The 15,219-nt window shown below is 47.7% G+C and overlaps 1 protein-coding gene across 1 annotated transcript; it reads left to right on the top strand.

Moving 5' to 3' along the window:
• Positions 1-717: 717 nt before the first annotated feature.
• LOC105449378 (protein Skeletor, isoforms B/C) lies at positions 718-14,503 on the top strand. The gene is made up of 13 exons (XM_011688577.1): positions 718-1,029; positions 5,448-5,585; positions 6,284-6,356; positions 6,510-6,618; positions 7,112-7,274; positions 7,583-7,842; positions 9,715-9,814; positions 9,963-10,147; positions 10,290-10,589; positions 11,058-11,220; positions 11,710-11,903; positions 12,196-12,420; positions 12,500-14,503. Exons 1-13 carry the CDS (start codon positions 813-815, stop codon positions 14,501-14,503), a joined length of 4,131 nt encoding a protein of 1,376 aa, XP_011686879.1. The 5' UTR covers positions 718-812.
• Positions 14,504-15,219: the final 716 nt, after the last annotated feature.

Raw genomic sequence — 15,219 nt, 5'->3', positions numbered from 1 at the left:
CATTTTCAATGATGAAATCGCGCCTCATTGCGCGGTATTGCAAAACGAATGTCTCGGCTTGATGGTAACCGCGTTACATCGTTGAGGACCGCGTTATTATATGCGGATTCAGAATACTCGTTATAGCCGTCGAAGATCTCTCTCGACGCCGAGACAGGACTCACTTGCCTCCGATTATCCGCCAGGCCAGGCTTCTGATCGGCGATGTCGATGACGCGTGAGAGGTGCGTGTTATCAACACGCGACGCGGATATGTCTCGGCGAAAAATATAATCAACAACCCGCCGCCGTGTTGCGACACATGACCGAGCGATAAAAGTGGCTTCAAAGCGCGATGCGCTCACTCGGGAAATATTTCGCGGCGAGCGTCCCCCGGCGAGCGTGCGATGGGGTAACGCGCGCGTACGTCTACGTGATGACAGCGTTGTAATTGCACGTGACGCAGTCAAATTTGTCGCCTAATGACAGCGGCAATTTCGACGCAACGCCTGGAAATCCGGAGCGTGTATAATATACGCGTGTGTACTCTCTCTCTCTCTCTCTCTCTTTCTCTTTCGCGTGCGCGCGCGAATTCTCATCGTCTGTGAGTCCCTTCCCCTTTGCCAGTCCGCGATAATACCCACAAGAGTGTAATTGTCTTCCTTTCATAATCTGACGCGGGTATATTATATATATATATTTTTAATGACGATTCTCGACGTATATTCGAGGTGAAGTCAGAAAATGATTGTCAAGTCTCGTCGAGATGGTGCGCGGCGGGACGGGCGATGGGACTTTTACCTGGGCGCGCGAAAAGCTGAAAAGTCTTTCCCATGAGAGAAAGACAGAGAGAAAGGAACGGGAACGGTGAAGCAAGGCGAGCCGGTGATCGCGTAGTGGGACCAACAAAGTTACCTGGATCGACAACAGATACTTTTCTCGGCAGTAACCACCAAGACACCATGACGACACGATCACTCGCATCGTCCCCGACGCGACGACCGTCGGCTGTCGGCCTGATCACCGCGCTCCTCCTCATCGCGGCGGCACGTAAGTCCTCTCTCTCTCTCTCAATTTAATCGCTGAATCTCGATCGACCCAATTGATTTCGGGAAAGTGTTGTCTGCCTTTCGGCGTTTTTGCTAATCCGGCTCTTGGCGGCACGGTTTTGCGAAAGTTCATCGAGCTCCGATGCGATCGATGAAGATTATTACATGGTGAAGTCGCAAATTCGCGCAAGTCTCACGATGCGGACAGGATACGTTTAATTAAAAATATCTCGCGATCTTGTGAATATTCGCGTCGTGTGAATTATTTGCATTTTTATTAAAAGCTTATCGGATTTATTATATATTTATTCAGGTTCTCACGAATCCAAATATAATTTAAATCCAAATGTTTTTCGTCGATTCGCGAAATAATTACGAGACTGAAATATCACGCCTGATCGTGGGACTCTCATTCCGTGGCTCATTAAGCGACGTCCTTGGCGAAAAGTGAGGGGATTAAAGATCTCAGATTATCGTATCAAGCTGTCATCGGGATATTATATCTTCGCGACACCGCGCCTGAAGTTACAAAACATAAATATAAAATTACGTCTGAATAACGTTATGTATATTCGCGTGGTTGATCTTTAATAAGGTCTACATATTTGTTGAGGGAGGATTAGTTTGACAAGATTTTGACTTGGAATTAACCGCCAAGAAGAGTACTTTGTCGCATTATTCGAGGTAATCAAAATAATATCCGTGATTTCGCAGCCTGCTTCCTCTTGTCTACTCTACTTACCGTCATATCTTGCGGCTTCGCGTCCCAGGACGACTTCACGCTCCGCGTTTTTGCGCGCACTATTTTTAGCGCATACTTTAGAAAGCAAGGAGAAATTACATGGTGCTAACTTGCAATTAACAATCGCTTGATCTAAAAATTAGTTCGCCAGTTTTGTGTTCCGTAATAGAGAAAGAGATAGAGAAAAAAAAGAGATTAATCGCGCGGAGAAATTCAGCTTCTTCCGATACAAACACGTAATATCCTTGTATAAATCTCAAAAAATCTGATTCGCATGTCGAATATCAATAATCCTTTCTATCGGACCCTCCAAACAAAAGTTGGAAGGTCCGATAGTTCCAAGTCTCTCGTTACCGCTACAAAGATTTTAAAAAAGATACGCGGATATTTAGGATAGAAAATCCCAATAAAATAATAGTAGTAGTCGAGAAATAAAAATCGAAATCCTATAAGTGGGTCTGATTAGAATTTATTACTGGGCGGAGTTTATTAATCTCGCAGAAATCTTACAGAATCCCGATCAGTTTCTGCATTTTGAAAATACGTAGAAATTCGTGTGCGCCACGTGTTGTAAATAATATGAGGTGCGCGCTTGGGATTTACAAAGTGAACGAATCCGCGCGTAAAATACCGAATACCGAAACTTGAGGATCTAAGCGCGAAGAGACGGCGATGGATGAAAACGAAAGGGCGATAACACCGCGGGCCTCGGCGGGCCTCCTGACATTTCCAGGCTTCCAGGAGGTGAAAGTGGGAGCCGGATAACCGTAATTGGCCATCCGTATAACACAAGTTCCGAGTCCGCAATGTCGTAATAGCGTCTGCGAATAATCGCCAAAATGTTCGCAACGCGAATAATCTCGCGCGATTATGCCCGAGTCCACCAAGCCGTTGATTACGAGATCAACGTCATCTGTTTCCTAAATTTACGCTCGTATTAATCTTTTGTTGTCGCGACGACTGGAAGACACGTCTTCTTAAAAACGCGTTGTTTTCCTTTTTCTGCATTCTAAAAACAGTCGCGGTGATGACAAAGTGCGATAAATAATAACAATAATCTACAGTTTTTAAAGGTCGATCCTAGAGATGCGAGACGCTGAAAGATTAATAAAATTGTAAATCGATAATGTCGCGATAATATATTCTATACACACAAAACCTGGGCTATAAAAATAAATAAAGCGTAGCATTTTATTTCCCTTTTCAATTTTGCATATTTATCGCGATATGAAAATAGCCGAAGGCTATTACGATATGGTTATCGCAAGAAACTTGTAGACTTAGTGATTTGTGGAAACATTATACTCTGCCCCAAATATTACATTATATAAATATCTAAAATCTCTCTCTCACTTTTTTATAATTTCTTTTATTGCTACTCCAAATTAAAAATCGAATAGTATCGCGTGCACAAACGCAGATCTATTTATTTAGTCGTTCGGTGTTGGATTATGAAACTGTGGTAAATCTACTCGAATGGTCGGTAAAGTGTATAAGATCGATTCGTGTTTCTGTAGGAGCGGGTTGAATCTCGCTGTTGCGCGCTGAAGCTCTCGGTCGAGGCGGCGCGGCGGCGTTCGTTTCGCGATACAACGATGCAACGAGGCGGCGGCGATACAACATTCCCCGCTTCGAGCCCTATCAATCCTAACATCTCGAACGCGCTGTTGCTACGTTAGTAACAATTCTGCAAATCCGCGTTCGTCGAATCCCTCGCGGAAACGCGACGCAACCGCGCGACCTTGATTAATGCGCGCACCGCCGCCAATCTTCGCTTCGTACCTGACGTTTCTGGATGGATGACAGCCGATTCCTACTACGGAATCCTAACGGTGCCCCGGGGCGAGCGTAGGGGTTCCCGATTTAACGAGGTAGCCAATGTAACGTAAACCGCAGTGTACCCGATCCTACGATCTGTCAATGGAAAACGCGCGCCGCGGTCACTTCGCTCCGAGGCATTACTTATCTGGCACACGTGCGATACGGGTGTACAAACACGCGGAATTCGTCGCGGTCTGTCATTATTAGTATACCCTCTTCGTATCCGTTTTCTCTCGTGTGTCCCATTCCTACGTCTATTTTCCCTGTATCTCTCAAACATAGATATTATAAGTTACATTAGCATGAAAACAAGTGCGGTACTTGTTTCGTTCTTGCTCTCATTTTGCTCATATTCTGTGTTTCCAGCTGTTTTACGTTCGCGTTCATCCACTTCGGCTTCGGTCGAGGAGGCTGAGAAAACCTGAGAACAAAACGAGCGCTCGAGTTATTTGAATTCATTTCAATACGAACGTGAAAATATATACATACAACGTTCCGTGCCACTTACGTTCAAGACGATTTCCTGAGGGGATCGAGTTCGAAAGTAAGAAAGATACCGGCGCGCGCGGGATCCGGAAGAAAAAAGAGCCCAAGAAACGCCCAGATCGTGACCGTTCCGGGGCGAAGCTGCGTCGACGCGTCTTCGTCGAACGCGACCGCAAGCGCGCGCGATCCGCTCCGCGGAAGCTGCAGGAATGCGCGTTTCGCGGAACCCAGTTTTGCGTACGCGGGAGCGGTATAACGATCTACACCGAGCGGCTCAATCAATCGTCCCTGCAGACAATTTATTCGCGAAGTCGAGAAGTTACCGCGGCCGTACCGTTACCCATCGTTACCCGGCTACCGTACTTGGGAGCGGATCTATCAGCCTAGGTCTATCCCGGCCCGGCCGAGGCGCACAAATGGGATTTGTGCGTGTATCATTCTAACGAACCCAATAAACCCGGCCGCCGCCGTGTGCACGCGGCGCATTATTATACCGCGCGTACCGGTTCTCTATATCTTCTCCCGCGCGAGTTTTCCGCGCCAGGCGGCCCGTCTCCCGGATGATAACGCGGCCAAGTGGCGTATGTGCAATAGACGTATATATATATATACGTTCGTATCCCTTTACCGTATACATACGAGAGGCATATACGTTTCCACGGCCGCGAATTAGACGCGCAAACCGTGAGTTACGCCAAGGCCGACGAAGTTTGCCTGGCTATTGACCAGTAATTCGCCGCATTAAAGCATACTTCCGCGCTTTGTCACGATCCTCGCCTTGCCTCCGCGACTCGCGGGTATAACGAGTTTTCTAAAAATATCCACCTGCTACTCGAACGGAATTCCCGACGTGGGAATAATTCGGACGAGAAATTTCTAGACGCGAAAGATATAAGTAACGGCGTGAGGTAAATAAAAGAAGTGAAATACTCTTTTATGGGGTTTTTTTTTTCTTAACGCGCGAGACGCGCGAGCGGACGCGCGAGTGTAGTCGTTTCTTTTTCCAGTAATCGGATGCGCATACTGTCACGTAACTCGATAAGTGGTCAACCGATTATTCAGTTGCAACATTGTACCGTAATTATTGTTTATTTCGCCGCACATAATTATGCTAATCCCCCGGCAGTTTATCATTTATCGCACTTGGAACAATCGTCCGGATGCGGAACGCAAAACGCGACAACGGTATAGGACTTACATTCAACGAGCTTGATGCCGAGAGATGGAAGCTATATAGTATTATTGCTATCACGAGCTGGCACACGCGGAGAGTCGCATTCCGTTTTGTGTGATTTCTTATTCCGACTAACACTTAATTACACCGCCGGTTACTTAATGGTAATTGATGATTATGAATTTCCTTTTGGCAGAAATATGCAGCGGAGCGTATTACGGGAAACTGATCGGTAAGCTGTCTGAACTTCATCACGGCGTGAGCGGCGAGGTTTATGCCGTCGACGCAAGGACGCTATTTATCAAGGATTTCACCTACGATGGCGAAGGTCCAGGTTGGTACATCGCGCCGCAGCGCGAGGTTAATCCCTTCTCCGTCATCAATCACGGAAGCGAATTATCCCGCGGACTGTCGTCGTGTCGTCAATGATTCAACTCGAAGGCATATTTTTTATTCGAATTTGTATCGAGCAATTCGTGCGTTACTTTAATGTGAAATAATGTAACGATGCAAAGGGATATTATTTGGAAGAACGCGCATTTCACAAATTTTCGACGATATTTTGAAGCTATTAGAAAATTGAAAAATCAAAATACAAATGAATCTTAATTTTATAGCCAATAAATAAAACACAATGAAGTGTACAGCACGGATGCTTTCCGATTATGTCGCATCTCTGGGAGGATGCGAGAAAATTGCGGAAAAACTTTCCCTCGGCCTGATAAGCTGACCGCGATCGACTTTTATGCCGGAAAAACTTTCCCAAATCTCTCTGGCACGCGCATTCGTGACGTGTTAATAAGCCGACTGCTCGAGATACCGCTCTAATGGGATATATCTAGATGCTTATTAGAGCTTCACAATCTAAAACCGTGTTATATGTTTACTATCTGCTCGCTTAAACGAAACCGTTCCTCGTCATTGGCGGTAGGAACCTGCTGTATAAATCTTCTACTACGGCCGGTTTTATTAAACAAGTCGTTTTATCGATAAGACCGCACGAATATGATAAGAGCACCATTCTCTTTTCAGCTGCCTTCTTTTACGCCGGAAACAGCAAGGGCCCGGGCAACAACGGATTCCGGGTGCGAGACGAACACGGAACGTAAGTATAAAGCCGATAATGTTGTCCCGTCAGTTCTGCTAATTAAATTTTGTAATTATAACAGCCCATTATATTTCGTCGAGTGAAAGCTTTGTCGATTTCTAAGCGATTGTTTCTTGCCCGGCACGATTAATTTCTCCTTTCGCCCAACAGCACGAACGTCCTTAAACGGTACCGCAGGAAGGACATCACGCTGACCTTACCGGACGGCAAGACCTTGAACAACATCAAATGGTTTTCGGTCTGGTGCGACGAATTCTCCGTAAGTAACGGATGCATGCTCGTGACCTTGGATCGCGCGATATCGGCTCGTATACGTATAATATACTTGCTCGTCGCACGGGAAACCGGTATCATTTTCTCGAACTACAACTTTCACACTCGCGCGGACTTAACGGCCACCTGAATCCGCGTGTCAAGTGAATGGAATACGGCATATGTGTTGCTTGATGAAACGCCGCACACGACCACCGCGGGCTTCGCCGTACGCGTCCGGGATTAGATTACAGAACTTTTAATATAGGATCTCTAAAATGTTTGGAATTTTAAATATCTCTTATTATTAGATGCATCTCACGTTTTATTTCGTCAAACGAAAGACTTTTTCCTTAGCACGTCAAACTTCTCGTCGAAAAAACCTTTCGACGAAGTATATATATAAGATCTTAATTCGACGCAAGCCCTTGGAATAGAGCATCAATATGTCTTGCTGGTCTTGCGATGAGCGAATACGCGAAGATATCGTTTCTGTTTAGGTGAATTTCGGCGACGTCAAGATATCACGGGGCTTCGATTATCCGAAACCGCAGAAGCTGAAGGCACTGAGCGGCATACATGGCGTCAGTTCGGAGCCAGTTGTCGTCGTGGACGCTCAGACTCTTCTGATACCTAGTTTCAGTTACGACGGGGAAGCCCCTGGCAAGTCTCTCTCTCTCTCCTTTTTCTGTTATTAATATATAATTTTAGACCTTGACCTTAACGATTATAATTTACGAAATAGTTGATGTTTTATGCAAAATTTTATCGTTAATTTTTATCGAGAATTCATTAAGCGCGAATTCCGTTTTTTGTACAATTTGCTGAATTCTTGCCACGATGATGCGGATAATTTATCTTCCCGCGAACCTGTTTTTTTTTTTTTTTCAAAATTCACGAATATCGCGGATTCGTTGAATGCATGACATGAAATTTCCGTGGAAGATCGGCAATGTAAGACTGTTTTGCAGATGCCAAGTTCTGGGTAGGCGCCGGCCCGAACCCCTCGCCGCAGGGTATCCGGGTACCTGACGAGAACGGGAAGGAGCAGCCGTTGCGTCGTTACGATCGCAAGACGATCGTGCTGACGTTGCCGGGCGACCTGACCATGCACCAGCTCGGCCACTTTGGAGTTTGGTGCGAGGCCTTCGCCGTGGACTTCGGCCACGTGCAGCTCCCGCATAACATGAACATACCGCCGTCCCTTAAGATGCTGGGGGTTTCGCCACAGGTATGTGTCACATGTATCTTTTACAGTTAGTACCTTACGGCGAAAGGGAGAATGGGACAGTAGGGAGATTAACATGTACAGCTCGTGGGCCTCGGGTGCACCGTGACGCTTTGCGCAGCTATTTACGACCCGCAATGAACTCGACCTCTCGTTTCGATTTCCTTCTCCTCATCCCCGACTACACCCGACTACGAATAATTCCGACTGAACTGACAGCGTGAAAGTGCGACCGTCGCTTGCTAAGGAACTTTGACATTCGGTATTACTCTGATTTTTAACGGACGGACGGCATAGTCCTTCAATCTCGTACTTAATTAATGACAAGTATGTCTCAAATTTGCCTCTTCTCTGCATGCTTATCATTTAAACACACTTGTATGTCTTCGTGCGTACCCTATCGACGCCCGTTCGTTCCGCTCGCTCAGCGCGAGCCGCGAATCTCCTCCTGCCTCCTGCAAATCTCTGCTCATGGATAAAAAAAATCCTGTCTCTGTCCTTGTGTTGCAGAACGTGCATCGCGGAGGGCAGGGACAGTTGGGGGCGCTAACAAGTGCATACGAGACCTCCTCTTTCGCTTCCTCGTCGCCTTCCCCCCTCGCTATCTCGTTCGCGAGCTCGCTCTCGCAACTGCACCAACGACCGACGACCTATCGGCCGCTCCTCCGCCGGGACGATCAGTTCCAAATAGTTCAAGCCGTGGAACCTCTGATACCCAGGCAGGCGCAGCCTGCCCCCGCCTACGCGTCCGCCGATGCCGCGGACTATCAGGACCAATTTTATCGCACGGCCGACGTTGCGTCGCCGACGCCGTCCCCGTACCGTCCTCAACCGTCGCCGCGCTCGCGTTCCCGCCTCGCCGAGCCGCAGCAAAATTCGTACGCGAGGCTCTTGCACTTCCAAGGGGATAGGAGAATCGACTCGTTCGTGCGTTACTGATCGCGTCGCACACACGCCCGGTCAGACACACACGATCTCTTACGCCCCGGTCTTTTCTACGCCAAAAGATGTTCCTCGTTCCTCTCTTGCGCGTCGCTCGATTAAAAAAAAAATTCAATCTTTGGAAAGCATGAATTTTCCGACGCTTGTCTCGAGAAGCTTCATTACGCTGTTTCAAAGAGCGATATATTTTATTATATCACTTTTGTGTGTTACAAACTATTGTTCTGTTAGTATTTCGATTTTTTCTTTTTTTATGGTAAAAATTGTAATAAAAAATTATTACAACCACAGTTTCTCGTACGCATCCTTCGTAAGTTTGTACAAATTTATAATAACTGCAATGTAGAAGAGAATGAGGAATTTCTTAGATATCTACATCTTTGCTTTAATTAATTTTCTTATATAAAAACCTGCTATCTAAAAGCTATCTCGAATTCTTCTTTTTTTTTACGTATATATATATATCTACGCGGGTGATATATAACATAATACGTATAATATATATGTATATATACATATACATATACACACATATACGGTTCACGCGCGCATGTGTGTACTATATATTTTTGATATTTTTGTACTCATTTTTTCTATATACATATTATTATGTATTATACATCAAATAAATATATTTTTTACAATTCTGAGCTTTGCATATATCCCCAGGCATGATCTCTCTCAACGAATAATAACTGTTTATTAACATCGTTCCACGTCTTTAATTACTTGTTGCTCCGCGAGTTGTTCTCACGCGAATGTTAAAGTTAAACGGAGCGTAAAATAATGAATAAAGGAAAAGTGCGTGGTATTTAAGCGCCGATTAACTTTATGAGAACGGCTCTATGTAAATTAGTCTGCAAAATGTCGGGCAAACAGTAGATTTAATTCGAATGTACGTTAGCGAATAAAGATCGGACGGTGTGATTTCAGTCGAAGCTTAACTGCGAGGTTCTCGAGGACAGCCTAGCTTTCGAGGTGCGATGGGCCGTGGCCGGTGACAGCATTGTCGTCCAGCTGGTCGCAAAGCTAGGTAAATATTGTCAGCCACGCGCGCGCGTTGAAAGAGCCGTGTGGCTTCGACGACGAAGCGAAGAGTAGTTTAAAAAGCGTACGAGGAACCGAGAGGAGACTAATGCGATTTCTAACGCACGACTATAAAGACCGAATTGTTACGACAGATGCTGGACAGTACATGTCCTTCGGATTGTCCGGCGACATGGAGAAGAGCGCGATGGTTGGCGGGGACGTAGCCGTGGCCTGGGTCGACAAGCAGACCCTGCAGGGATACGCCATCGATTACTTCCTGGACGCGAAGTCGCAGTGCTCGGGACGCCGCGGCAGCTGCCCGGACAGGCGCATACAGGTAGACAAATCGCGCCTATAATACTTTGACTTATCAAGGAACACACCACAATTGTCCCGGGAACGGGATTCGATTCACCTTGAAATACGCTGTATCGTTCCACGAGCTGCCTTCAATAGCGAAATGACTTGGTCTCCCGCAGGAGAACACGGATTCGGTGCGGCTGTTGAACGCGGCGATGGTGAACGGCTACAGCATCGTCACGTACCAGAGACCGTTGAAGGCCAGCGACGAGTTGGACCGACCGATATTGACGAACCGATCGCAGGCGATAATCTGGGCCATCGGGCCGCTGAACGAACGGCAGGAGGTCAGTTTCCACAGCCACTATCTGAAGACCGATCGGTTCATCGAGTTCGGCAGACCGCCCGCGTGGAATTGCCCCATGCCGGATCAGGATCCTGCTCGCAGTGACGTTAATGAGACGGCAAGTAGCAATCAAGTAAGCGTTGAAGTGTAATCAAAGCGTAATTAACACGTTGAGATCGCGATGATTATTCATGGCACCTGAATTTTCAATGGCAAATTTTCTTTAAAACGCTTGTAAAAAATAAATACCATGCATTTAATATAAAATTTTGAATTACATAAATAGTTAGATAACAACGTAAAGTAAAAAGCATGCGATTCGTCACGCTATATCCCGTGAGAATAGTCTTATTTATAATTATATTGCACAATATTTTATCATTTAGGTATATATACTTATGATAATGAAAATTCTATTTTGGCGAACACGATAAGTTAAACTCGCTAAACAACATGTTAATTCGTTATGCTAGAGTCAATTTAGAGTTGAGGTCTAATTGAGTTAGGGGAGAAAACTATTCCACGTATATTGTATATAACAATATTATTTTCATTTTGTGGTGTGTTGTAATGTCTTTGGAAAATATGCACTGAAATATAGATTGTCATGAGAAGTCCGCAACGTGTATCGGCAACTCCCGCACCGGCTCCTACGAACGACGCTTGGGAGATACCACCGATTCAGTGTTACGAGCCGGATGACGGTATTTTCTATGCGCAAATGGGACCGACCGGAGGGAAACACGGCTACCCGGCCATTACCGGTAACGAATCATACGGATTAGTTGTTGTAACATTATAGAGTACCGTTTTCCAATTCGAGTCCAGAAACTCTGTTTTCGCGTGACACGATTTACATATGAATTGTATAGTGTATCAGAATTATCACCAGCAAAAAAATTCTTGTTCCTGAAATAAATATTATACCGTCGACAGAGAAAATTTCTCCCGACGTAAAATTATATTTCGCTAATAATATATAAATTTTATTTGACGCTGCTTTCGTAAACGCACTTTAAGATTTATTAACGCTTACCTTTCATGTGGAAAGCACATTCGAATTTTTTATTTCTTTTCGCGACATTTATCACGTAGTTTTGGAGATTCCGGGCACATTTAGACTTTCGCGAAGCTAATCAAAATTCGCACGGCACTCAATCCGCGAAGCGCTCGCGAGAAAGTCCTCGTGCGAGTCGCAAGAAAGCCGCATCGCGTCTGTACTCTAAACCGGTCCTCGCTTTACTTTCTCCCAGGTCATGTCGGCTGGGGGATCTCTTGGTACATTAACGGACTGCTGATACCCGAGATTAACGTGGTGCGGGGCAAGAGGTACACTTTCGTCGTGGAGGGCGGTTTAGATCCCGAGGTCCCGGCGCGTTATCATCCGTTCTACATCACCGACGACCCGATAGGCGGCTACTATCACAAGACAGCCGAGGAGAAAGCGGTAAACTGTCTTGCATGCAAAACATTTTTGGAAGAAAGAACATCAGCTCGCTCTGTTTTGATTCGCAAAATGCAAAGTAGATTCGCTATTTGTTATATTTCCGCGGTAAAACAAGTGGCTTTAAGAAGTCACGCGTTGCTAACTTCAATCGAATCTCATAATTATCTTAATGGTTTGAGCGACGTTCTTGATAAAGGGATGCGAGATGAGAGGGTGCATAAGAAAATATCTGGATGAAACGCGAATGATATATATAGTTTCGTAACGGTTGTTCGCTCTCTGACTTTGACAGAAAGTGAAGATATTCGCCGGTGTGCGCCGACAACGCAACAGGATCATTCCCACGGGCGTGGGCCGCCTCTGCAACTGGGTGCCGGACCAGAACCAACCGCCCGCGGACGACTTCGCGTCCTTCGGAGCTTACCAGCGTACCTTGACTCTCGAGTGCGACCACGGCGAGCCGGGTTTCGTGGAATGGACGCCCGACGAGAACACCCCCGACACGGTGTATTATCAGGTAATCTGACGAGACGGATACCTTCGACCGGCGGATCTGCGATTTCGCACGGGATATTCCGCATTTTCTTTTTTTCCAGTGTTTCACGCATCGTTATCTAGGCTGGAAGATCAATGTTCTCGATAGCTGTGACGTCAGCGAGGCGTCGCAGCCGGCGGCCAGCGAGAAGCACGAAGTGTACGCGGAGCCAGGTCAGGATCAGCAGGATATGGAGTACGGCGCTAGTATTTCCGTGCCGAGCAAGGTAACGCCAACGGCGGAGTTTCTTCATCAACAGCATGCCCATCATTCTCACCGCGAATACGGCCACCGTTACCCCCATCATCATTCGACGACTAACAGCAAGCTAAGCGTTTCACATCCGCAGCTACTAACGAACGCCAATAACAATTATGATCGCTTGCAATCATCATCATCATCGTCCAAAAATTCATACGGGGCACATCCGAGAGACGCGCATCGCGTTGACGAGGAAGTCCTGCCGCAGCCGCAGCAGCAGCAGGAGAAGCAGCAGCCGCAGCAGAAACAGCAACACCGATCGACTACGATCGTTCACGAACCGTCATCATCTCTTCACGCCGGGACTCATGTTATGCCGGAGCTCGCGCGGGAAATTCAGCATACCACCACTAACCAGGAATTGTCTAACCTCGTTGCAGATCACCAGCGACCGTCACTGAGTCACGGGACGAAGTTGCCCTACGTTACGGCGGCCATCAGCAACACCCAGCTACCGTTCTCCCGAGCGCCGCATTATTACGCGAGCAATTATCATCACTACGTCCGCCATCAGCTTCCTCCGCATCCTCCTCGTTACTATCAGTCCGAACCGCCGAGGACCCAACTGATGATCATCCGTCGGCCGGTGACATTAACGCGCCATCCGATGTTGCAGACATTACAGCAGGCCGCCAATTTGATAACCACGAGCGCGCTATCGTTGCCGTTCCCATTCTCGTTCACGTCGTCCTCCTCGCCGCGGCCGATTCTCATCGAGCGCAAGAAATCCATTTATCGTCCGCCCGTTGCGATAGCGACGCTGAAGACGACGCCGAGGACGATGGCCGACAAGGTGCCACCGTCCGAGAAATTCGCGGCGAAGATCGACACAAAGCAACGCGCGAAACTCGAGGCGAAGTCGGGATCGGGTTCGGACACCGAGAATCACGCGAGTCCCTCCTGGAAGTTTCTGAAACCCGCGCGCAACACCGGCTTCAATCCCGACTCCATCGTCATCGAGAGCGGCTTCAAACCGATCATCAGAAACGTCGTCGACAGAGCGCAGCCGGATGTCGCGCAGAAGAGGCTGTCGGCCGCGACGGGGACGTGGCAGGACGGGCCGCTACTCAGAAAGAACGGTGAATATCGTACGATCGACGAGTTCTCGCCCGTGTTCGTGCCGTCGCTGCCCGTAACGACGTCCGCGATCGACGGCGCGATCAGGAAGCGGAAGAAGAAGACGTCCTCCACGCGTTCCCCGCCGCCCCGTTTCGACGACCTCGACGATATGGAGATGGCGGCCGACCTCAGACTGGACACCTACTATCTGCCACCGATCGGGCGGACGAGGCCGGAGGAGCTGCCGTCAACCTCCTCCTCCGGCGTTCTGATCACCTACGACGGTAAGAAGCTGCGGGACTTCACCGGCTTGGCCAGGTCCGTCTCCGACACCGAGCACCGCGGCAAGGGCCGGTTGACCTCGGACATTCTCAGCAGAACGCCGCAGTTCGGTAAGTTCCAGGGCGAGCTGCCGCCGCTGATCCCCGGGGAGATGCGCGTGAACAACTCGATTCCACCTCCCTCGTACTCCGAGAAGAAGAACCGTCTGCCGGCCGTCGATCTGCCGCCGCGTGAACAGCTGCTGCCGAAGACGAGCACGAGGTTGAAGCTGGTGGAGAGATCGAGGAGATCGCCGCTGCAGGACCGCGTCGGTCGCACGATGTCCAGCGCGGACTTCCAGCGCGACGGCGGCGACCGCGGACGTCGGGAACGCGACCGGATCGAATCGGTCAACGGTGGAGCGCGCCTCGGCAGCCTCGGGTGGGTCCTTCTGATCGCGATCGCGGCGCGCCTCGCGATCTGAGAGCTAGATCAGGCGACCGACCCCCCCCGTGTCCGTCGACGAAAGGCACGCCGGGATCCTCGACGGGGCGCCGGAAAGGGATCGGAAGACGTTGATCATCTTGAGCGCGCCCGCGTGGCTCGCGGCGGCACAGCATCGTTTCGGGAATAGTAGACGACATAACTTTCCAACTGCGTTAACACCGGGGAAGGCATTACTAACCACTGAGAAAACCGCTGGTTTCCTATACAGTAGTACAATCCGCCTGTCAAGCTCGCGTCTCGCATCTCTGGTACCTCGATATTCGCGTCCTCGATCGTGTTCTTTGCGCGACGGTCATCGGTGTTCGCCGAGGCAGGTAAATATGATTTACGTTCCTTAGATCGAACTCGGATTTGTTTGTAGATATTTTTATGGTGCTTTTGTGTAGCTTTTATTTGGAAAAAAACGTAGTGTTTAATGCGTTAATTCACGTATATCTGCGCGCGTATTTACTTTTCTGTTCCGATATTAGAGGAGTTGTGCAATCCACATGTCTGGTGTCAGAACTATAATTATATGCAGAGATACTATATATGTTATTATTTTAAAAAAGCTAACATAAAATATATATGATGAAAATATATAATGCATGAATTGTTCTGAAGAGATAACTTTAATTAAAAATTAATTAGACATAGGCGCGTGAAAACCCGATCGAGTTTCAAAAACGCTGGTTTGCAACTGATGCAGGAGGC

This window comes from Wasmannia auropunctata, unplaced genomic scaffold (assembly GCF_000956235.1).
Source record: "Wasmannia auropunctata unplaced genomic scaffold, wasmannia.A_1.0 LD336076.1, whole genome shotgun sequence".
NCBI classification, from domain to species: domain Eukaryota; kingdom Metazoa; phylum Arthropoda; class Insecta; order Hymenoptera; family Formicidae; genus Wasmannia; species Wasmannia auropunctata.
This window is presented reverse-complemented; position numbering and strand designations above follow the sequence as displayed.

Excerpts from the sequence above, each read along its gene's own strand:
- LOC105449378 (XM_011688577.1), top strand. The coding sequence starts at position 813 with ATGAGAGAAAGACAGAGAGAAAGGAACGGGAACGGTGAAGCAAGGCGA. Across the intron at positions 6,619-7,111 it reads TCTGGTGCGACGAATTCTCC|GTGAATTTCGGCGACGTCAA; the intron begins GTAAGTAACGGA and ends GTTTCTGTTTAG. Across the intron at positions 7,843-9,714 it reads TGCTGGGGGTTTCGCCACAG|TCGAAGCTTAACTGCGAGGT; the intron begins GTATGTGTCACA and ends GTGTGATTTCAG.